At 48.0% G+C, this 24378-nt stretch overlaps 1 protein-coding gene and 1 long non-coding RNA gene across 2 annotated transcripts in view; one reads left to right on the top strand and one right to left on the bottom strand.

The window, feature by feature from the left end:
- LOC135201816 (uncharacterized) overlaps positions 1 to 14656 on the top strand; it is a 55786-nt gene extending 41130 nt beyond the window's left edge. The window contains exon 3 of the long non-coding RNA XR_010311610.1: positions 14410 to 14656. This is a non-coding gene — a long non-coding RNA (uncharacterized LOC135201816). The remainder of the gene's footprint in view (positions 1 to 14409) is intronic.
- The window catches only part of LOC135201814 (DNA repair protein RAD51 homolog 4-like), a 57207-nt gene that overhangs the window by 15447 nt on the left and 17382 nt on the right, over positions 1 to 24378 (bottom strand). Inside the window, exon 5 of the mRNA XM_064231088.1 lies at positions 13872 to 14028. Coding sequence (XP_064087158.1) covers positions 13872 to 14028 — 157 coding nt within the window. The remainder of the gene's footprint in view (positions 1 to 13871; positions 14029 to 24378) is intronic.

Raw genomic sequence — 24378 nt, forward strand, 5'->3', positions numbered from 1 at the left:
GAAAAGACTTGACGCGGTGGCGTAGATGCTTGGTCCTTGACCACTCTTCATCCAATATACGCACGCGTTGCCAGATCTCACAAGATTCCTTACTTTCATCTGCGATTTAACCGGATCCAGCTAAGCGCTAGAAATTAACATAAGACCGAAGGTTTGTTCTCATATAACAATAAGTTTTTATACATTCAACTTACCTGTCAGATATATACTTAGTTATTAGACTCCGTCGCCTGACAGAAATTCGAATTTCGCGCACACGGTACAGGTAGGTCAGGTGATCTACCGCCCTGCCGCTGGGTGGCAGGAATAGGAACCATTCCCGTTTTCTATCAGATTTTCTCTGTCGGCGCTACTGGCAACAACGTTGTTAGTTTCTCCGGCTGAATTTTGTTTTTTGCATCGCAATTGATCTTCGTTTTGGACCTTTTGGTGACTTATTTGGATCGTTGTACTGGCATACACTATTGTGGACCGTTGATTGGATTTGGACTGGATTTTTCATCATGATGTCTGACTCTGGAAGTGTTGTGAGAATGTGTGTGAATGAGGGCTGCAAGGTGAGAATGCTGAAAGCTTCGGTTGATCCTCACACTGTGTGTAAAGTGTGTAGAAAGTATGAATGCTCTTTCAATAACACTTGTCACGAATGTGAGAGTTTGAGTGCTGAAGGGTGGAAGTCTCTAACTTCTTATTTGAAGAAGTTAGAAAGAGACAGGGTGAGGAAGGCTTCTTCCAAAACCATGCCTAGCTCTGTTTCTAGCGATTTAGTGAGTAATTTTGTACCCTCTTCTCCTTTGATAAATGCTCCTTCTCCTAATATTTCAGTGCCTGCACCCTTTGTAGAGCCTACGGATTCTACATCGGAAATTGCAAATCTCAAAGCCGCCCTTAAGAAAATGGAACTTAAAATGGCGACTATAGAAGGTAAGCATAGTGAAATAAATAGTGCAGTGGAAAGTGACATAAGTGTCCCCAGTGTAGTGGAGGGGGCGTCTGATCGGCTCCACAACGCTCCCAGGCCTTAGACCTCTTTCAAGCTCCCAAGCCCAGAGGAGAAAGAATGTCAAAAGCCGTACGGAGGTTGTGGAGGATCCCCACCAGTCGGACGTCCCTTCAGCAGGTTCTGTAACACCTCAGACTGCTAGAGATCGCTATAGGAAAAGTGTTCTACGTGAGTGTTTCTCTTCATCGGAAAATTCATCTCCCAAGAGAGGATGGAGATCTGCGGATCTTTCCCGCCCTCTGAAGAGGAGCTGGAAAGAATCTCGTTTAAACTCGAGTCCTAAGTGGTTTCCGGAGGAATTGCCGTCGGAAAACAAGAAGGCTAAAAGTTTGTTGCTTTCTCCTGCAGATTCGTGGGAACCTGAGAAGGAGTGTTCTCCTTCCCCTCCGATGGACACGAACAGAGAAACTACGAGAATTCTAAGAAACATGCAGGATTCTATCGCTTCTCTCGTTGGAGTTCTCTCCAAAGATCCTCCAAGAAGGAAGGATTCTTATTTACCCGTTAAGAAATCTAGACCTTCCTTGTATCAGGTTCGTCCGAGAGAATTATCTTCCTCGGACAACGATTCGCCAATCTCGGACTCTTCAATCTTTCATGAGAACCCTACCAAGTTCCAGGCTTCTTCCAGACGCGAGGCGCCAGTCAGACGTGAGGCTCCAGTCAGGCGCCAGGCGCCAGATGAAAGCGAGATTTCTCCCAGACGAGGAGCCAGCAGGTGCGAGGCGGCAGCCAGGCGCGAGGAGCCAGCCAGGCGCGAGGAGCCAGCCAGGCGCGAGGAGCCAGCGAGCGCCAGCCAGGGCACCAAGTGCGAGGCTCTAACTAAACAAGAAGCACCAGCCAGGCGCGAGGCGCCTGCCAGGCGCATTAAGCCAGCAAGATGCGAAGAGCCAACCAGGCGCGAGGCTACAATCAGATGCGAGGAGGCGCCAACCAGGCGCGGATCGTCAGCTAGCAGTGATTCTTCGTTTGGAAATAGATCTCCTTCCGGATGTAAGACTCTTCAAGAAAATCGGGCACCAGACAAAGTGGTTGGACCTTCCAAAGTGACGGTATCCACTTCTACCTCTCAGAGCTTTGCGAAGATCTCTTTGGAAGAACGAGAAGAAAACTTCTAGGTCGGGCAGTCCCTCTCTGACCAGAATATTTCTCCCCAGGAAACAATCATCCCCGGATAAAGTCTTCCAAAAGAACTCATTCCCCTACTAATCTGGAACTAGAAGATGTGTCTTGAGGAAGAGATTTCTACCAGTGAAGGCCTTTCCAACTATAAGGTTTTAGCTTCGCTTCTCCTCCAAGAGTTCGGAGATTCGGTAAGCCCTGCAGCTCCTCCTTCTCCTAGATCGCTCTTTTCTAGTACGAATACGCCGAAGTCCTCTTCGTTTTTTAAAATGAAGCCAGCAATATCTATGAAGAAAGCTCTTCATTCCCTTAATGCTTGGATGAGCACGAAGAAAGTGTCTTTAAGAACGGTGTATTGCTCTCCTCCCTCCAAACTTGCAGGTAGGAGAGGCATTTGGTACAGGACGGAAGAAGCTATGGGCCTGATGCTTCCTTCATCTGCAGAAGCGGACTTTTCAAGCCTTGTAGAGTCTTCAAGAAGACACTCTCTTAATTTGGCGAAGGCGTCTTGGAGTATGTCCGAGTTAGACCAGCTCCTAAAGGGACTATTCCACGTATTGGAAGTTTTCAATTTCCTGGATTGGTCCCTTGGGGTGCTAGCTAAAAAGACCCGAGATCCAGACTTTCTTGATCCCGAGGTTTTACACAGTATCTTGTCATGCATGGATAAGGCAGTACAGGATGGTTCGGGAGAACTGGCCTCTCTCTTCGGGCCAGGAGTAGTAAAAAAGAGATCTCTTTTTGGATCTTTTCTGACCAAAGCGGTATCTCCTTCTCAGAGGTCAGCTCTACTGTACGCTCCTCTGTCGGATCACCTGTTCCCTTCTCAGTTAGTGAAGGACATCTCACGGTCACTATCTGAGAAGGCAACGCAGGATCTATTGGTACAATCTACCAAGAAGAATAGACCGGCAGTACCAGTTGTAAAGAAAACAGATCGTACTCCTCTTGTGCCCTTTCGTGGGGCGCCTCATCTCGACCCCCAACGAAAAGAAAGGCTTTCGACAAACGAGGAAGGTCTTCCTTCCGATCGTTTAAAAAGTCGAAGTAGCAACTACGTCCTCCAAACACCTGTAGGTGCCAGACTTCTAAGGTTTGTAGAAGCCTGGGCCATAAGGGAAGCCGACCCCTGGACGTTGTCTGTTCTGGAGAAAGGATACATCATACCCTTCCTAGACAGACCGCCATTGTCTACATCTCCGAAGGAATTGTCGGCGAAGTACAAGGACCCTGTTCTGGGAAGACACTTCTTCAGATGGTGGTAACGATGAGGAACAAAGAAGCAATAGAAGTAGTGCAGGATCCTCACTCCCCGGGATTTTACAACCGCCTTTTCTTAGTCCCGAAGGCTTCAGGGGGATGAAGACCTGTCCTAGATGTGAGCATCCTGAACCGGTACGTAGAGAAGAAGAAATTCTCCATGGAGACTTCTGCTTCGGTTCTTTCAGCCCTGCGTCCGGGAGATTTGATGGTCTCCCTGGACCTTCAGGATGCTTACTTTCATGTTCCAATTCACCCATCGTCGAGGAAGTGTCTCAGATTTATGATACAAGGGAAGATCTTCCAGTTCAGGGCCTTGTGCTTCAGCCTCTCTATGGCTCCTCAGGTATTTACGTACCTGATGAGGAATGTGGCCAGATGGCTTCATCTGAAAGGGATAAACATCTCTCTATCTCGACGATTGGCTCATCCGAGCCAAATCGGAGAAGCAATGTTTGGAGGACCTGCAAGCAATATTGAAACTTACGCAATCTCTAGGATTACTCGTGAACCTCGAGAAATCTCAGATGATCCCCAGCCAGAACTTTATTTTATCAGGGGATTCGGATGGATTCTCGGGGTTTTCGGGCTTTTCCTTCCCAGGAAAGACTCGTTCAGGGCTTACAGAAAGTCTCGAACTTCCTAGGGAAAGAACGAAGTTCAGCGAGGGAATGGTTAAGCCTTCTGGGGACTCTTTCCTCTCTAGAACAGTTCATTTCCCTAGGAAGACTCCACCTACGCCCTCTTCAATACTTCTTAAGAAGAACGTGGAACTGGAAAGAAGGGCAATTAACAGACACTTTCTCGATTCCCTTAGAGGGGAAGAATCACCTAAAGTGGTGGCTGATCCCTCTGGATAAGAACAAGGGCATGCCTCTAGAGATTCGGAACCCAGACCAAATCTTATTCTCAGACACATCAGAGAAGGGATGGGGGGCGACTCTAGGAGCAAGAGAAGTGTCAGGCCGATGGAAGAAGGAACAGGAAGCCTGGCATATAAACGCCAAGGAACTGTACACAGTTTTCCTAGCACTGAAGTTCTTCGAACCGGAGGTCAAAGATCAGGTGGTACAGGTCAACGCAGACAATACCACGGCGTTGGCCTATATCAGAAAACAGGGGGGGACTCACTAGTTTTCCCTTTATGAGATAACGAGGGATCTGTTAACTTGGACAAAGGAGAAAAACATTACCCTCCTAACGAGATTCGTAAAAGGAGAGAAAAATGTGAGGGTGGACAGACTCAGCAGGATGAACCAAGTTCTCCCCACAGAGTGGACTCTCCACGATCAAGTGTGTCAGAGCCTCTGGTCACTGTGGGCCAGGCCACAGATAGACCTGTTCGCAACTTTCCTATCAAAGAGGATAGAGAACTTCTGCTCCTTGGTGGAAGATCCGAGAGCGATAGCGTGGATGCCCTGCTGTTGAATTGGTCAGGCCTAGATGCCTAAGCCTTTCCCCAATCAAACGTTAGGCAGTAGTATTGAAAAAGTTTGTGGCGTCAAAAAGGGACGAGACTAACCCTCATCGCCCCATTTTGGCCCTCTCAAGATTGGTTCACAGAGGTACAGGAATGGACGGTGGACTTCCCCAGATCTCTTCCAAACAGGACGGATCTTCTCAAACAACCCCACTTCGAGAGGTATCATCAAAACTTTCCTGGTCTCGCTCTGACTGCCTTTCGACTATCGAAAGACTTGTCAGAGCGAGAGGCTTTTCAAGCAAAGCTGCGAAAGCAATCGCAGAGCCCGAAGATCTTCAACTATTCGGGTCTATCAATCGAAGTGGGATGTATTCAGAAGATGGTGTAGGAAGAAGAAGCTGTCCTCCTCCGATACCTCTGTGACCAACTAGCCGATTTTTCTGATATTCCTTAGAGAGGAAATCCAGTTATCGGTTTTTTTTCTACTATTAACCCTTTAAAGTCCACCCTGGGTTTTATGGGAAATATTAAAAATCCTTTTAGTATGTTATAGTACGAGTAAATACAAGACCTTTTTACTCTTGTGCACTTTTACAAAATTTCCAAGTAACGAAATAATTACATGCAATGAAGTATCCCGTATGGGAGCCTCGGGCGACCTTAGGCGGAACACGCTCATCCCGTATGGGATCTATTGGGCCGTGCGGGCAACTTTTCAAGTTTTATAAATAAGTTTGATTCGCCCACAAAACATATGGATTATTATTGATGAATCACTTTTTTTTGTTCCACAATGTATAATAGAAACAGCATATATGGCTTTACAATTTAATTAATATAAAAAAATAAGTTACATAAATACAAAAATAGTATAAAAATACAGAAACACTATAACAAAAAAAACTCGATACAAAATAGTATATAAATACACAAAACACTGTAAATAAAATAATAACAAAAATAGTATAAAAATATACACAAAACACTATACACAACTCTCATAACAAACAACTTATTTCGAAATCGTTATGGAACAAAGCAAAAACAAAACATTCCTTTCTTCGTAGGCAAACCAAGGGGCCACCTTGCAAATCCTCACACATCCAGCGGGATCTGTGGGGATGTGCCTGCACCAGAACAGAACTTTTGCAAGTCTGCCTCATGGAGACATGCTTTGGCATGTGTAGGGCAGTGGCATTCTGGCGTGTCTCAATACTGGCACAACTGCCCATTGGCCCCTTCTTGGCAAAGCAAAACTCTGGTGCCAACTAGAATTCCTGGTTATTCTGAAGGTTGACGACTTGAAGCTTCCTGAGCCATTGGAGATATCCAGACGGAAGTCCTTGAAGGCGGATTGGGGTTTTGTTCCTGCAAAGCCAGGCAATCCCTCTTGACAAATCCAGGTGTTGCAGATGATCAAGTCAAGGAGGTAAGCAAAGAGCCTCATGTAGTACCTCTTTGCTTTGAAGGGGGTCCTGTACAGGTGTCAACATGTCACTCTTGTCAATGCCCCCCATGCGGTTGTTGTACATCTGGATGACAGATGGGCAAGGAATGGGAACCTTCTTCTTTTGGCTGCCCTGTCGTACCGCTCCACTGTTTCCCCATGGGCTCCACAACCAACATCAGAGGCAAGATTGTCCACAAACGCTGTTGTCCTTATTCCATCTTGCAACAGGATGCCATCCGGCAGAAAGACATAGTCCAGTGTCCCCCTTTGTGTCGCTTTCTTGTTCATCTCCTTCACGTACGTCCGGGGAGGATGACCAACTCGGTTTTCCTGGCAGTGCCCCACATACCGGCATCCATACTGTGATCTCGGTACTTGGCCAACCCTATAACTTGTGAAGTAGTTTGTCTGCATACACTGCTGAGTTTCTGGGGGTCCTTGATGGTATTCACTAAGGCGACAACAAACTTGGAAGTTACAGACATGGCTTTCTCCTCTCAGATAGCATAGTATGGTGGCTCACAAAGGTTGTCTCCCCTTGGTACATGAGAATATCATGCACAAACCCATCCACACTGGAGCGGCGAGAACAACTTGAAGCCCCACTTGTCAGGCTTCTTTGCGACATACTGGCGAAGGTTACCAGCCCTTGTGCCTTATAGGCGACCATCACTTCATCAATGGAGTGATGGAGGAGTCTCAGGAACTTTCAGGAACTCTCTGGTGACCTTGGTGAAGGGGACTCTCACCTTGAAGAACCGATCTTGGGATGCAGCTGCCTGATCATTGTCGCTGAAGTGAAGGGAAGATCGAATTGCCTTGAAGCGGTTCCTGACATGAAGTCTGCAACTTGAGGAATCCTGGTCTTCACGCCCAGAAGTCAACTATGCTAGGGAGAGGAACCAGGCCCCATGTACACGATGAGGCCAAGGAAAACCATGAGATCCTCTTCTGACATGTGGAAGTTGCTGCCTACATCCTTCTGTCTTGAGTACAGGTTGGATTGATACACAATGTGTTCCCTCAATTCAGTTGTGAAGAACTGGGAGAAATATTCATAAGGTTCCCTCAAATAGTCAGGCTTCTGATGAATGAAGTTGGGCAGGGCACGGATATCAATGTCTTCCTTCTTCCATTCATCAGCACGAGACCTCTTGAGGGTTAGGCTCACCTTCCTCTTCCATAGGCATCGCTTGAGGGACAACAACATTGACCTTGCGAGCTGAAACAAGAATAAAGTAACATTAGTAAAACAGTAAATGTGTGTGTGCGCATGCAGTGTATGTCAAGTGAGTATGCATGTGTGTGCACGTGTATGTCAGTGAGTATCAAGCTAGGTAGACAAGTAAACAAAATAGTTTTTAAAATACCCAATGTTTACAAACCATTTAAAGGGCAACAAATTTAAATACCATTATAACAACGAGAACTTTTAAATACAATGTTTACAACACATTTCTCTCTCTCTCTCTCTCTCTCTCTCCTCTCTCTAAGGATGTCTCATACTAACCTCTAGAGTTAGGAGGGTCAAAGGCCATCGTCCTGAGTAAGGCCTTCGTCAGGAACGTAGGTATGGTCGTCATCATCACTGTCAATGTCCCAAAGGGCTCACTCGTCGACATCACTTTCCTTCAGCGTCGTCAGGGCTACCCATGGTACACGTTCCTGAGTCTCCAATGCAGCATTGCGTTCCCATAAACATACTGCTTTGAAACTGCAAAAATAAAAAAAAAAAACAACTTTAAAATCATGTAATGAAAGAAAGAAAAATGTAACTTTCCCTAACAAAAACCTATCATTCAATCCCTTCCTTAGTAAGGTAATAATTTATATGCACAAAATGAAACCTAACATCTATAAATCATCACTATTATATCTAGATATATTGTTAAAATTATTCACAAATGTCTAAAACAAGCACTAAAAAAAATTACTTGACGTCGTATTCTACTGGCCGTTGTAACCGTTACGGTCCGATACATCCCTCATGGATGAGCGTGGTCCGCCTAAGAACTGACCGAAGTTATCCCGCCAAGCAAGGATCTATACTTTTTTTTTTGTCACTACGACACGTCAGTAACACTACAGCCCGTTCAAAACCAACATTCAAAAAGTGTAAGTAATATCACTAGGCTTCACTATCCCACAGTCACTGTGTGCTTACCATGATTACGAAGTTCGGAGGGGGGGCGGGGGGGGGAAACTTGGAGGTTTTACTGCTGGCACGTCTTGACTGTTTTCCAACTTGCGCACGACTTGAGGTGTCTGTCGAAGGCCCTCCAGTCTTTGTGCGAGGGCCTGGTGGCTTTCTGGATTGGTTGATTCGAAGAGCAGAGAGGTGTAGCTATGAGTTGCCAAAGCAGTCAATTTCATACAAGCTCAAACCTTGTTCACCACGACTACCCAAAGAAATAGCTGTTTTAAAGATCCCAAATGGGATCTCTGGTCGTTAAAGGGTTAAAGGCTACTGAAGTATGCTCTCTGCGGTTTTTAGAAACAGAGGCCTAAACTTAGCGAGAAGACAAGGTATCTTCACGACCTGATAAGATCATTTGAGACCTCAAATCCATATCTTCTCGTACTCCGGGCTGGAATCTGGATGTGGTGCTTAAAATTCCTTTCATCGGAAAAATTTGAACCTCCTTACCTTGCCATTTGTCGTTAGGGATTTAACGAGAAAATGTATTTTTCCTGTTATCCTTAGCAACCGCTAAAAGAACGAGTGAAATCCACGCCCTTGATTCTCGCGTGGGATTTAAGAAAGATTTAGCTATTTGTTTCTTTCCAGACTCTGTTTTCTGGCTAAAGAACGAAAACCCTTCAAAACCCTGGCCGGCCCCCAGGAGTTTTGAAGTGAAGGGTCTTTCGAACTTGGTGAGAGAGGATTAGAAAGATCTTTATCCCAGCCAGGTAAGAGCTCATTAAGTTTCTATCTCAAGAAGAAGAACAAAGAACTATGGAGGATGTAAACAAAGTCTATGGTGCGCTGTACGGGATCCAAAGAGACCCATGTCCAAAAATGCCTTAGCATTTTTTGTTCAGGAGCATAATTACTGAAGCTCATGACAAATGCACTGATAACTCCTTAAGAACTCTTCGAGTGAAGGCTTCATAAGGTAAGAGCTGTAGCCACATCTTTAGCTTTTTCATAAAACATGTCTATGAAAGACATTTTAGATGCGACTTACTGGAGGGGTGTAATTCAGTCTTCGCATCTCATTATCTTAAAGATGTCAAAGTTACCTATGATGAAAGAGCTTCTCTCTAGGTCCTTTCGTATCAGAGATACAGTGCTGGCTGGGCTTGGAACACATACCGATCCTTAAATTTTATATATTTGTTTATATATTTGTACGTAGACCTCCCTTTTGAGAAGGGTTCTTGGTTTTCTACTGGCAGGGGTGCTTGATGTCGCACATGGCGTCCGTTTGCTTTTGTCAGTAAGGAACTGAGAATGTATCTTACAAGCTAGGTTGTACAAAAATTTTTTTTTTTATCTTTATTTTGTAATTTTACGTTATATGTGTGTTTGTGGTTTGAGTTATTGGTTGTTTGCGAGGAGTTCGGGGATAACTCCTTGCAATCTTAGAACTAACACGGGTGTTAGGTTAAGGTGATCGGGATCGGTGTTGTGCTCCTTGAATAAAAGGTTCTTGTCAAGTAAGTGGATCAGCACCCATGACGTAGTCCTTCCAGGCTCTGCCGAGTAAGCGGATAAGACCCTTTGGCAGACCTACAAGAACTCTTAGCCATAGATCAATATCTCCCTGAGGCTCTTGAGACTAACAGCCAGACTCCTGGACAGTAACCATGAAGTCTTCAGTCTAATCAGGTAGGAACCAAGGTTTTAATTATTTATTACCTACAACGTATGTTGTGATTGCTGTCTAAATCAGTAATTAGCTGTCTTTTACCCTCCTCCAATGGTGTGAATCAGCTAAGTATATATCTGACAGGTAAGTTGAATGTATAAAAATGATATTGTTATGATACAATAAAGTTTTATACATACTTACCTGGCAGATATATACAATTAATTGCCCACCCAACCTCCCTCAGGAGACAGGTGGTAGAGAGAAAATCTGATAGAAAACGGGAATGGTTCCTATTCCTGCCACCCAGCGGCCGGGCAGTAGATCACCTGACCTACCTGTAGCGAGTGCGCGAAATTCGAATTTCTGTTGGGCGACGGAGTCTAATAGCTAAGTATATATCTGCCAGGTAAGTATGTATAAAACTTTATTGTATCATAACAATATCATATTTCTGTTCTGCTGGAGGTAGCTTTTTGCTAAAGAATGCCAGCAGCTGACGACCTTCATCTGTATCCTGCTTGAGTACCATGCTCATCGCTATGTTACTTACATCAGTTGGCAAGGTTAGGGGGGACCTATGGGATAGAGGAAACAGTGTTGCTATGAAACTCGGTGCTTTTTTGGCCAGTTGAAAAGACATCCCTTGTTTGTTAAACCAACATAGATTTTGGTTTTCCCTTTAAGCATTCATATAAAGGGGACATGATTTCAGCTGATTGGGTATGAATCAGAGGTAACAGTGGATCATGCCAGCAATCTTTGATTGCTTTGATGGTGTTTAACCACAGGAAAAAAGTGATAGCTTGGACCTTTGTCAGGAGGGGTTTGGCTCCTTCGGGGCTTATTTGGCTGTCAAGAAATTCTACTGAGCTTTTCTCCCATTCACATTTATCTTCCTGCACTACTAGCCTATTTTCTATAAGTTCTCCAGGACTTGCCTTACATCCTTTATGTGCCGTTTATTAGTTGGGGCAAGGTCCTCATTGGACAAGTGGTTTTTGCGCTCGTCTACCAGTCCAGTGGTCTGAAGTTTGATTCTTGGCTCTACCAACATGGAGTCAGAGGGAATTTTTTCTGGTATTCCGATAGAAATTCATTTCTCGATATAATGTGGTTCAGATCCCACAATAAACTGTAGGTCCCATTGCTACGTAACCAATTAGTTCCTAGCCATGTAAAAATATCTAATCCTTTGGGCCAGCCCTAGGAAAGCTGTTAATCAGCTCAGTGGTCTGGTAAAAGTAACATATACTTAATTTATATAGTTGGGGTGAAATGTCAGGATACTGTCGACATAAATGATGCAGCAGGGCGATTCTCTCAGTATCACATCCATGAGGTGTTGGAAGGTCACACTAACATTTCAAGGACTGAAACACCTTATAGCTGAAGATCTATGTTCTGAAGGGGGTTATGAAAGCTGTTTTTCCTATATCTTCCTTTGCTACTGGGACTTGATAGTACACCTTCAGCTGGTAAATTTTGTGAATGTTTTGGTCCCTTCTAGCTGGTCTTTTATGTCAATGATGTTAGGCAGAGGGTATCTGGTATTGTCTTGACACTGAGCCGTTGCTAGTTGCTGCAGGGCTGCTGTGTACTGTCTGCTTTGAGTACCATGTGGAGTGGGGATGCCTATGGGCTGAAGGCTTTCTGGCAGATTCCTGCCTGTTCCATGTCATGGAATACGTTTGGTGTAGGCCAATTTGTCCAGGGCCAAAGTCTGAAGCATACATGGACTGGGGGCTCTGCGGTGACAATGTGGTGTTTTGCGGGGCTCGTTAGGTTGTGCTGGAAGATGTCTTTGAATACCTAAGGGGAATTCTCGAAGGAGGCGACTGATTTCTGGTCCATCCTGAAGTGGGGTTTGTTGCTGTTCTTGGAGTGATGGATGCTATAGGACAGTCTCTCTGAATCAGCTGCTGTCTTGCTGTCTACCAACATGTTGTGGGCTTTCAGGAAATCTTCTCTTAGTAGTGCAATTATGAAGTCTGCTGTGATGACTGTCCTGTATGGTTAGCCTTTATATTATAATTTCATAGTTCTTTTTCCATACATTTTAAGCAGGGCACTGCTGGCAATAGACACCTGGAGAGTGATGGGGTGAGGTTGAGGCGTTTGTGCGGGTTGGGTGAACGAATGACTTGACGTGCACTTATGTCGATGAAGAACTGTTGGATATATCATCTGTGACTTAAAAAACACTTAGTGTTTTTTTGCTTGTGCCTGGAAGAAAGACTGACTCATTCCCCTTTATGAGTCAACCAGTCTGCCTTTTGCTGATGGTTAGTTGCCCCAATTGCATGTTTTTTTAAAGCAGGCAGCCATTTTTGCATTTTTGGACCTCACTCCCTAATCTCTTTAGTGGAAGAAACATAGGCCCTTCCAAGCAGGGGCAAAAGTGTGAATGCTACTCGGGCGGCAACTCTGGTGAATTTGTGTGGTTTCTCCTGCAAGAGGCACACAATCAAGAGTGAGCAAGGGAGTATAGAGTTTACACACCACCCTCTTTGCAGAAGAGGGTGCAGCTCATGCCTTAAGGGATCTGATGGTCCCTCTCCTTCAGAATCCCTATCAGCAAGAACTGGAGCAACACTCACTGGAAATTGCCTTCATTCAAGGGAGTTTTTGCCTCTGAGAAGCTATCTCAGCTTTGTATCTGGAGAGCTTTCCTTAAAAAATACTCCTGCAGTTTGACCCTTGGTCAGGTTGCCTTGTTCCCAGCTAACTTGTGGTGTCTTGAAGGAGATGAATACCCAGATCTGAGGGTCGGGTAGTTCTCTGGCATCTATCAGATCATGCACTCTCTCTTCATACTTCTCTTACATCAGAGGAGGTACTGCACTCTAGAGAACATACCATATCTTTCACATGTTTGTATAAAATCAGGTGGGTTTTTGGACTCTTGTCTTACTATATATGAACCTTTCATGTTCTACTGCAGATTGGTAAGCTGAAGTGCCAGTGTATAAAAGGGTTCCTGACATAGTCCATCTATGCAGCAACTAGCTCTGCAAGAGCTTAACAAATTACCTCAATGGTCCGATTAAACTGCTTAATACTGTAACAAAAACATGCACAATGCAACTTACAAGGAGTAATATTCTACCTAGACGTAGGAAAACTTATGAAAGCTATAGTACAGTCTTGAAGGTTCCAAAAAGGAAGACAGGATAAGGCAAAGAGGAAAGATTCAACCTGGTATCCTCACCATGTGAACAATGGGTCCCAATGAGTTATATCCCAAAGTAAAACTATGGGGAAGATAGATAGTATCTGACATCTTCACATTCCTTCCCTCAGGATAAAAGTCAATTGCATGCTGTGTTTGAACACCAAAGAAATAGAGACTTTAAGCGATGACCAAGAGAAGCAGGTCATTCTTGGCAGATGAAGGCAACAGTGGGAAAGCTGATACATCCTTGTGGCTTGTTCACTATACCTTCACAAAAGTCTGGGGCGAAAGAGCGCCCTCTTGATTGTCCATCCAATGATGGTATTGGAGACCACTGCATGAAACACTATCCCTTTGGAACTAGGTCTTAAATCTCAATTAAGAGGCTTTGTACAAGTTTCAGGAACTGTTTGGCCAGGCTTAGGTTATTGCTCAAAGGCTGTCAATGCCCCAGCTAAGCCAAATGTGAGAAAGGGCCTACCTGTAACTCACGACAGAAAAGCCAAATTCTGGCATTGCAGAATGATAATGATACTGGGAGTAGTGACATCAAATGCATGCAGATTAAATGATAGTAGTTATGGATTTTCTTACAAGTCTATATGGTAATTTTTTTTATCACTTACTTGCCAAGAGCTGGCTTCAGAGTGGAAAAAGAGCCCTGTTTTAGTTTATCATCTTCCTCATCTGCTCTTATAGTTCTATTAACAACAATTACAGCCAATTCTTGTTCTATAGCTAGCTTCTTTAAACTGCATGCCAACTGATTGAGGTATGCCAACTCTGAAAAAATAAGATTTGAATAATGCTTTCAGTTAGCTTGCATATTGTTATATATGTACAGAACTTTATTAAAAAATTTGAATTTTAGTTTCCACATGTTTACCTACAAATTTGATGCCAGCAAACTTTAGCTTTGCTGCAAAGATACTATTTCATTCTTGGAGAAATATTAATTGTATAAAACATTAAGCTTTAACCAGTCCAAACATAGGTAACTAAATGTTTATATGAAAGGCCCATTAAAAAATATGTGTACAAGACCAACTTTCTCCTTTTAGCAATGGATACCTAATTATTTTTCTTTTAGTTTCTAAATCATTATTCCTATATACAGCAACTTTAAGCTAATGTCCTCAACTTTGACTATTTTTCTACTCACAGGGTGATTGTGCATAGACTGGGGAAGCCAAGCAGAATTTTGGACATCTTCAGCTATATAATACGTATGAGTATTACAGGACTGGATTGAATTGAATTGAATTGAATTGAATATAGGATTTAGGCATTAAGCCAAGCACTGGGGCATCAAAGGCCATTCAGCGCAGGACTGGATTGGAAACAGCCAATAAACATCGATATATTACTACTATGTGACTGCAAAAAAGACTAATAATAATTGTGTAACAGTAAAAAATGACAATTTGTCCAAAATTGCATTTTTCCTAACTATACAAACCTGAGGTCCTTTTACAATAGGAAGGTACTAGCGGCAGCTGGATAGGTCGTAAGCTTTCGAACAAGGGGTTCGGTAGTTAACTGCTTGTCTGACAGGCGCGGAGCGCGCGACTGGGAGGTAAACAAATCACTTTTGCTTTTGGCCCAAGCAAAAACTGCAGAGTGAGGGGTGGCATGAGGTGGGGCTATGTGTAAAAGGACCTCAGGTTTGTATAGTTAGGAAAAATGCAATTTTGGACAAATTGTCATTTGTTCCGACACGGCATACAAACCTTCGGTCCTTTTACAATAGGAAGACTCACTTCTTGGTGGGGGGTGGAATCTGAGTCTTTTGTGAACAGACTGGTGTTCGCCCAACCTTGGAAGCCTCCCTGGTCGTAAGAGCGAGGGAGGGATCCAAGCCTCTGTCCGATTGATCGGGGTGTGCAACCGCAGGATCAATGGTCAGACCTCTGGACCGAGTACTAAGAGAGAGGCAAGCGTATCTCTTCGTACCAGCAATGTAAGAACTTGTTCCTGTACAGGAGCAAATATAAAGTCATGGGTTTGACTCTTGTAGGCATACACGTTCCCCCACCCCCCCCTTGTAGGAGAAGGTCTCAAGTTGGTGGATATTCTGCTCCTATCCCTAGTGAAAGGGATAGGATGGGGCTCTGTCATATAGCTCACCTGCATCTCGTCCTCATCCAGCGTAGTGACGACCGTGGCCCTCTGCCCACAGGTAGAGGAGGAGGAAAAGACGGGAAGAGGGAGCCAGTCACTCACTCATTCACACATCCATCCACACAGTCACACCAGGACTCGATGCTGTTTCAGCCTGCGAGGGTCTGGGTTTGCTACACAACTTGTTGAGCAGCCACCACGGGTCCCCAAGGAAAAGGTATCCAAGGACCTGTGGGCAATATCCCGAAGGTCAGTAAAGGACGTAAAGGTAGTCTGGTTAGACCAGACCCCTGCCTTCAGGACCTGCGCCACGGAGAAGTTCTTACGAAACGCCAACGAGGGGCCAATACTTCTGACTTCGTGAGCTCTCGGACGGGACGTACGGATCTCGTCACTACCATCAGCCTCATACGCCCTCCTGATGACCTCACGCAGCCAGAATGAAAGAGTGTTCTTGGATACTTCTTTCTTGGTTACCCCGGTGCTAACGAAGAGGCGTCGACACTCAGGCCTGAGGTGTCGAGTTCTCTTCAGATAGCGTCGTAGCGCCCTCACAGGACAAAGCAGCATCTCATCCGCATCATTATCGGTGAAGTCCATTAGGGAGGGAATCGTGAATGACTCGAACCTGTCGTCAGGGATCGACGGTTTCTGAGTCTTCGCAACGAAGTTCGGGACGAAATCGAGCGTCACAGATCCCCAATCCCCTGGAGTTGTCGTACATCATAGGAAAGACCATGAAGTTCCCCTACTCTCTTCGCCGATGCCGGGCCAGGGCCAGCAAGAAGAGGGTCTTGAGGGTCAGATCCCTGTCTGACGACTCTCGGAGTGGCTCGAACGGCGTTCGAGTCAAACTCCTAAGGACGAGAGTCACTCCCACGCAGGGGGCCTGAGTTCCCTGGGTGGGCAAGACCTTTCGAAGCTCCTCATGAGCAAGGAGATCTCAAACGAGTTCGAGATGTCCAATCCCCTCAGTTTCAGGACGAGCGCCAAGGCGGCTCTGTATCCTTTGACTGTGGGGACTGAGAGGAGCTTCTCTCGGCGAAGAAAAACGAGGAAATCCGCTACCTGCTGAAGAGTGGCTCTGAGAGGAGATAGACCCCGTCTACGACACCAACCACAGAAGACGGCCCACTTCCCCTGGTACACAGCTGCAGAGGACTGACGGACGCTTCCAGCCATCTCTGTTGCTGCGCTACGAGAAAAGCCTCTCGTTCGCAAGAGATGGTGGATAACAGCCAGCCGTGAAGACGTAGGGACTGGACTGCTCGGTGGTACGCTCGACGTGTGGCTGGGCGAGAAGGTTGTGCCAAGGGGGAATCTCTCTCGGTTCTCCTGCTAGAGAGCCAGCAGGTCCGGATACCCAAATGGCCTGTGGCATTTGGGAGCCACCAGGATCAATCCTGAGATTCGGGGTGACCAGTGCTCGACTGATCACCTTGCGAATCAGGCTGAACGGGGGAAAGGCATAGGCGAAGAGGTTGTCCCACGGGTGTTGAAGAGCGTCCTCTGCAGCTGCCCCTGGGTCCGGCATGACCGAGAAGAACACCTGGAGCTTCCTGTTGTGCCGGGTGGCGAACAGATCCACGACTGGTCGCCCCCATAGGTCGAAGAGCCTTTTCCACCACGTCCTGGTGTAGAGACCATTCGGTCCCTATCACCTGATCCCGACGGCTGAGCGTGTCTGCTACTACATTCCTCTTCCCTGGAATGTAGCGTGCCGACAGCTCTATTGAGTGTGCCTCGGCCCACTCGTGCACCTGCCGAGTCAACTGGTACAACGGGAGAGACACTAGGCCCCCCTGTTTGTTGACGTAGGCCACTACCGTGGTGTTGTCGCACATCAACACCACTGAGTGTCCCACCAAGCGGTCCTGGAACTCTTGGAGAGCGAGGAACGCTGCCTTGAGTTCCAGTACATTGATGTGAAGGTGCTTGTCGTTCTCGTCCCACACTCCAAATGCAAGTCAGTCAACTCCTCCAGGTGTGCGCCCCATCCCTCGGTCGATGCGTCTGAGAACGTGCATGTCCGGGGGGGGAGTGCGCAGAGGCACTCCTCTTAAGAGGTTCCTGTCGTCCAGCCACCAGGCTAGATCCTGCCTCACCTCCGGTGTCAGTGACACTGGAAAGCTTGGGGGATCCGTCGCCTGCGACCAACTCTCCTTTAGCCTCCACTGAAGAGACCGCAGGTGAAAGACGCCCGTGAGGGACTAACTTCTCGAGTGACGACAGGTGAATCCGATCACGACTTGCCACCGCTGAGCTACCTGCTCCTGCCGAGACAGGAACTGGTTGGCTGCCTCCCTGAATCTGCTGATCCGCGAGTCTGCGGGGAAGACTCGCCCTGCTAACCGTGTCGATTCAAGCATTACCCAGGTACTTCATCCTCTGCTTGGTTGGGCTCGAGATCGGACTTTTCGAAGTTCACAACGATCCCCAGATCGCGACAGAACTCGAGCAGTTCGATCCCTGTCCTGTAGCAACTGCGAGCGGGAGATCGCCAGGACTAACCAATCGTCGAGATACCTCATCAGACGTATCCCGTGCGAATGGGCCCAAGCAGACACAGAGTGAAACACTCGCTTTGTGAACACCTGTGGGGCGGTTGAGAGACCGAAGCAAAGTGCCCTGAATTGGTACACCGTCCCGTCGAGGATGAAGCGGAGGTACTTTCTGGAGGACTGATGAATGGGTATTTGGAAATACGCATCCTTCAAGTCCACCGAAAGCATGAAATCGTTCTCCCTGATGGAGTCGAGCACTGAGCGTGCCGTCTCCATCGTGAACCGGGTCTGGCGAACAAACCGGTTCAGGGGAGAGAGATCTATCACCGGGCGCCAGCCTCCCGTAGACTTTTCCACCAGGAAGAGTCGGCTGTAAAAGCCCGGTGACTGATCCGTGACGATTTCTACAGCTCTCTTGCTCAGCATGGTCTTGATCTCCTGTCTCAGTGCTACGTCCTTCGATGACCCTGGAACGTACGACTGCTGTTGGACCGGGTTGGAGGTGAGGGGTGGCCGAGATTCGAAGGGTAATAGATATCCGCCCCGAAGGACATCTACAATCCGGTCTCGGCGCCGTAGCGCTGCCAAGTTGCCCAATGGCTGGCCAGGCACCCCCCCACTTCCGGCAGCAGGTGAGGGGGAACGCCGTCCCTAGTGTTTCCCCCCTTTCTTCGACTTCTTCCCAGAGCCTCCACGGGAGGAGGAGGGCTGGTTACGGCTCCCCTTGTTAGAAGTCGAAGAAGACAGAGTCTTTCCCCGGGGCTTCGACGCAGCTACCGTCTTGGCCACCGAGGAAGCGCTAGCCGAGCTCTTAGACTTGGCCGCAGTCCGAGGCTGCCCAGAAGCCTTCGAGACTGCCTGGTGTACCAGACGGACACTGTCGTCAGTGTGCCGTCTGTCCACCGCAGCGTCCACCATCTCTCCTGGAAAGAGAGACGTGGAACTCCGTAAAGGTCCGTTGCGAAGTCCCAACGCCGCTTCACGCCCGGCCGCCCTGGAAACCCGAGTAAGGACGGCCTGTTCCCTTCGTTCGGAGAACCAGGTTGGCCCACAGGTTCACCGTCTGGTGGGCAAGGAAGGAGATGGCTCTTCCTCCAGACTGGCAAAGTCTCCTAAAGGCCGAGTCATCTTCAGGAGAAATTCCCCCGGAGTTGGCTGCGACCTTAGATACTGTGAGGGACCACAGATCTAGCCAGGAGACGGCCTGGAAAGCTGCCATGGCGGTAGATTCCAGGCCGAGTGCCTCTTGCTGCGAGAACCATAGGTTCTCGGACAGGAGCTGCTGCAGAGACACACCCGGAGTCAGCCTGGCTAACTCCGGGTTCACCTGTTTGGGCGGCATCGGGTCTTCAGATGGCACGTAAAACCGCCGCTGTCGCAGCAGAGGAGGTGGAAGCAGCTTGCTCGACCTGCTAGCCTTGAGCGAACCGTCTTGTCGGAAACAAGCGATTCAACCTGGTCCAGCACTGAGTCTGCAAGCTCGGAACGCGGCAAACCCACCGTCGGTCTGGGTTCCCTCTTCGGGCCCCAGAAACGACTCGAGCCGGGACGTGGGCTCGGATGGTGGGAGCGGCGATCCTTCCCGAGGTCGTTGTGCTGACGAATCAGCGCAATAACCTCGGCAAAGTTCCTCTGGATCTCAGGAGTGACTGCGTCCTGCGGAGTCGGACCATCCAGTCCCTCAAACAGGAGCATCTCCCGAGACCCTCCTCCCTCAAGGGGAGGAACAGCGACAGACCCCTCTCGGTCTCCTCAACCACTTGTGCGTACGACCTGGCTGGTCCGAGAACCTTGCCTGGTAACGTACGACGATGTGGTGGGATCCTGAGGGGCGCACCCCTCACGATCACTCCTCAATACCTCGCCCCTCCCGGTGTAACCCGAGGAGGTTGAAGGTATGGGAGAGGCAGACCTGACGCTCCCTCCTCGCTCGCTGGCAGAACCAGCGGGCTTGGAAGACTGCAGGCGATCGTCAACCCGCGGTGGCGATCGAGCTGCAGACCTAGTCGAGCCGTCTCGCTGTGGAGAACGGCTGGACCGAGAACAGCGGCCCCGGTCTGTGTGTCAGAAGAGCTGGTGCTGGTCGCCGTACCCGATCGCGCTCTGTGCGAGTGACGGTCAGGCGACTGGCGAGCTCTACTGTCACGGTGGAGGACGGTGCGTGCCTCACGGCGCGTCAGTTCGCTGGTACCAGCCGTGGCTGGTGCCGCGCGAACGGGGGGACCTCTTCCCAGCCTCAGCCCGTGGCCGGTCATGGACCGTCACGTCCGCCCGGGTAGCCAGCTGCTCGCCACGAGAGCGAGAGCTGGTCTGGTGAGAGTCGCATGAGCGGCTGTCACCAGTCTTCCGCTCCGTGCCGTGAACCTGACGCTGAGCGGACTCAGAGGTCTGGTTCCTGGCTGCACGGTCGCTGTTAGGCGACCGTACACTCGGTACCTCTCGCGAACGAGAGGCCGAGACGGATCCTGCTGCCGTGGCCGAACCACTACCAGCAGGTGAGGAAGTGCCGGTGTTAGCCGGCACTCCTCTGGTCCCCGTAGTCTTCTTCCTCGCGGAAGAAGAGACGGGTCCTGCCCCGAAGGAGCAGGGTGACCAGCGAAGAACCCCCCGTCTCACCAGAGCGAGACGGGCCCTTAGAAGTTCCCGAAGGAGACTTCTTAGGGGGGGGGGAGGCGACCTTCTTCTTCTTCGCGGGGGAGCCTTAGAAGAAGAAGAAGGGGAAGAGGCGGCAGACGACGAAGAAGACGATGAAGACGACGACGACACCTTCCTCCTCTTCTTCTTCTTCTTCGTCAACCTCCTCAGGACCGACGTCAGATCTGTCATCCAGAGCGGAGCCGGGGCTGCTGTTGCCGAAGCAACAGGGCCCGGACGCACCTGTCCGAACAGATCAGCATCGGGAGCAGCGGGGCCAGGAACAGGAACAACGTCAGCAGGTGCAGGCATCACAGGAACAGCAGTAGAGACGGCAGGGGCAGGTACAGGAACAGCAGCAGTAGTCATCAACGTCACGTCCGAGAACGGCGGCTGGGCAGGTACGGCAGGCTGTGCAGGCTGTCCAGTTGGACGGACCAGCGGCACAGACATCCTTGGTACCGGTGGGAGGTCCAGGGGCGAGCTCTTCGGGCACACGAAGTCCGGTCGCGGCAGCACGGCAAACCCAGGTGGCGGCATCACACTCCCCCGTGATACGGCAACTGGCCCCTGCACCGATGTAGTAGGTGTTACAGAGACCGCGTGCGGGGTGTACACCAGGTGAGGAGGTGAAGCGTAGCCAGGTGTGTGAGGGCTCGTGTGGGTGGTCGTAACCGTCGCATGAGTGACCGCCACGGAGCCAGCGAGATGGTAGAGCAGCCCCTGGACACTCGGCACGCCCTGCAGCCCCAACGATGCCCACACCTGTCCGAGGTCGTCCTTCGCGGCAACCGCACCTGAGGAAGTCAAAGTCGGGTGATTAGCAGGCTCCTCTACCCGCTCGCCCGAAGACGAACGGATAGAGGACCCAGAGTACAACTCGACGTCAGGGTATCTAGCGCCCTCCTCCACACTCGACAAGTCAGGTGAGGAGAAGGACCTAGAAACCCCCCCCGAAGGGGAAGGCGCCAAACGTGGAAGCTGAGCGGGCGGCAGGAAAGACGACGAAGTGTCCGTAACCAAAGGAGTCGCGGGAGAGCTTTCCGACGACTCCTTTGCAGGCCTTCGCTTCTTCCTGCCCTCATACAAAGTCCACTGCGCCTCCGACCAATTATTGCAAACTTCACATGGCTCGGCTCGGGTGCATTCGCGCCCCCGACACCGAGCGCACAAAACATGTGGGTCAATTTCCGGGAATGAGCGGAACTTCCCGCATTTACGCCCTTCGATACCCGGGCATAGTCTCCGTGGGGTAGCGAGGCGAGGAGATTCCATAATTGACCAAAATATCACAAATCAATGAAAAAAGAGGAATGATTGTACTTACAATGATTCTTTCATACACAAACACAACCATATACTTAAGGAAAGCAAACGACGAGAAGCGGGCAGAGAGCGTCGAACACACACGTCCACTCGCTGTGAGGCCGAAAGCAAAAGTGATTTGTTTACCTCCCAGTCGCGCGCGCGCGCCTGTCGGACAAGCAGTTAACTACCGAACCCCTTGTTCGAAAGCTTACGACCTATCCAGCTGCCGCTAGTACCTTCCTATTGTAAAAGGACCGAAGGTTTGTATGCCGTGTCGGAACAAAGTCAACATTCTATGTGTAAATCATTGGTTAATTTTCATTATAACCTAATGCATCACCTGGTACCAACCTGTCATATGAAAATGAACACTTCCACTGCACACACCTAAGCATCTTCCCTCATTCTGTTGTGCGAGGAAGACTAAACAGAAATGTGGGGACATGTCAATATTACTCTAGATTTCTTGTAAAAAATACATTTCAGGTTCTGTTTGTTCACTACAAACCCTTTATTCATTAAATTCCTGCATATCAATTTAGGTTGGAGGACAAAGGCAGGTATTCCTCTACTTAAAGACGAAGCTAAAGCATCAAAGTTAATTACAGTAGCCCCAGTTGTAGAGGAGGCAAGCTTCACCCTCAACTTGTAAGCTAAGTCCTCAGGGAAAAGATCAGAAGCTCCAGGATCATTCACATGCAAGAAACAAAGTTTTGCCCGAGAAAGCAAAACTGGAGAAAACTTTAGAAGGCAGCATCCCTCTTCATCATCATGTTCACTAAATTCCAGTTAATGTGGTGAGGCTCTGTCTGTATCTTTTGCTGAAGGCAGAACCACCTGCTAGAAGCAACCTGGCACCACCAAGCATCTAGTCATTCTGGTTTAACAATAATGAACTCTCCATATAGAATCCCAAGCATAAAAGCAGCTGCATTCTGAACAGTAGCTTCTATTGTGAAGGTAGTCTGTCGTGAAAAGAAAAGCCCTAGATCCAGTAGACTATATGAAGGCACTGGTCTGGCAGAGTAATGTGACGAGATACACTCACAGGACAGTCATTACCCCTGCAATCTGTTATATGCAACAGAATGTCTTCCTAAACTAGATCCAATAATGCCTTAGCCAAGGGGAGCTCAAATCTTTGTAAACGATGATGATGTCGGCAACTGAACCATCATGCAAAGGTCTTCAGGGATGGAAGAAGCTGAAAATGTCACAGATCCAGTTAAGGTTCTCAACAAAGCAGGTATTAAATTGAGTGCAAACAAAAGCCTTTATGGTTTCCTTATCAGATTCCTTCATAAAAAAAGACCCTATATTTGGATAAATTGACATGGGGCCTCTTAAGGAGTACAAACGAATGAGAATGGGTACCTAATCCAGAAGGACCTAAAGTCACTGAATCTGCATGGGCTGTACTTTTTGAATGCCTTGCCAGCAGCAGAGGATAAGCTGGAGAGCAGGCTTTACGAGGTGAAACATTACTGGGAGATAAAGATGAAGAGGATACAATAGGATGCTTGGGGACTACGGAGTTGCAAATAGCAAGGGGATAGCATAGCACTGGTGGAATGAGGTCACAGGCTTTGAGAGGGCATAAAGGGTTGATAGCACCCGAGAGACTTTATGAAATTATTTGGAAAACGGCAATGAAAGTTGTGGCTATGTCTAGGGGATTGAGGATGCCTGCAGACTTGAGGACACAAAGAAGCTCCTCAATAGGACTTCAGGATACTCCAGGGCACAGGAAATCTTACAGTAGCAGAGGTGGCTGGGTAAATTGGCTGTACAATCAAGGATGAAACCAGACACACTGGCAATATTAAGATCAAAGACAGCAGTGTGCATAGGCAAAAACAATAAGACAAATGAGGCACTGGAGTAGCTGAGTATGTTGAAGCAGATGGGTATAGCAGAGTGCTGCAGAAAAGCCAAGTATACTGGAACTGTCACGTACACTGAAGGAGCCATATATACTGCCAAGTATACTGAAACTGTCACATACACTGAAGGAGCAACATATAAAGTAACAGAGGAATACACACTAATCACATTATAAGCAGAGCAGATAAGTGCACAGGAGAAAGAAATTATGTCGAGCCCAAGTACACAAAACCAATTAAGTAGATGGAAACAGATGCAGGAGCAATACAGTACCCAGGGATGGATTGGTATGCAAAAGCAGGAACATTAAGTGGAAGCCAACATATACATAGGAGTAAAAGGCCTGCAAAAGACCAGTCATATACACAAGCAAGAATGCAGTCAGCAATGATTGTGGGCACTACAGATGCTACTGAAACAGAAGGCACGGGGAGCAAGACCAATGGGTACCATCACAGATGTGGAGAGTCACGAACCAGTGATTAACTTGTCTACATACATAGGGAGCAGCATCAGGATAGAGATGTTACAGTGCAACAAGACGAGAAGTCAGGAGACTTATCAATGAATGTCCAGTGGCTTTTGAACACTTGTCTCTGAACATAAGTTACCAATGGTCAACATTACAGCTCAAATACACTGGAATGTTTCCTGAGAAGAAACATACTGGCACTACCAATTT

Source organism: Macrobrachium nipponense, chromosome 28 (genome assembly GCF_015104395.2).
Source record: "Macrobrachium nipponense isolate FS-2020 chromosome 28, ASM1510439v2, whole genome shotgun sequence".
NCBI classification, from domain to species: domain Eukaryota; kingdom Metazoa; phylum Arthropoda; class Malacostraca; order Decapoda; family Palaemonidae; genus Macrobrachium; species Macrobrachium nipponense.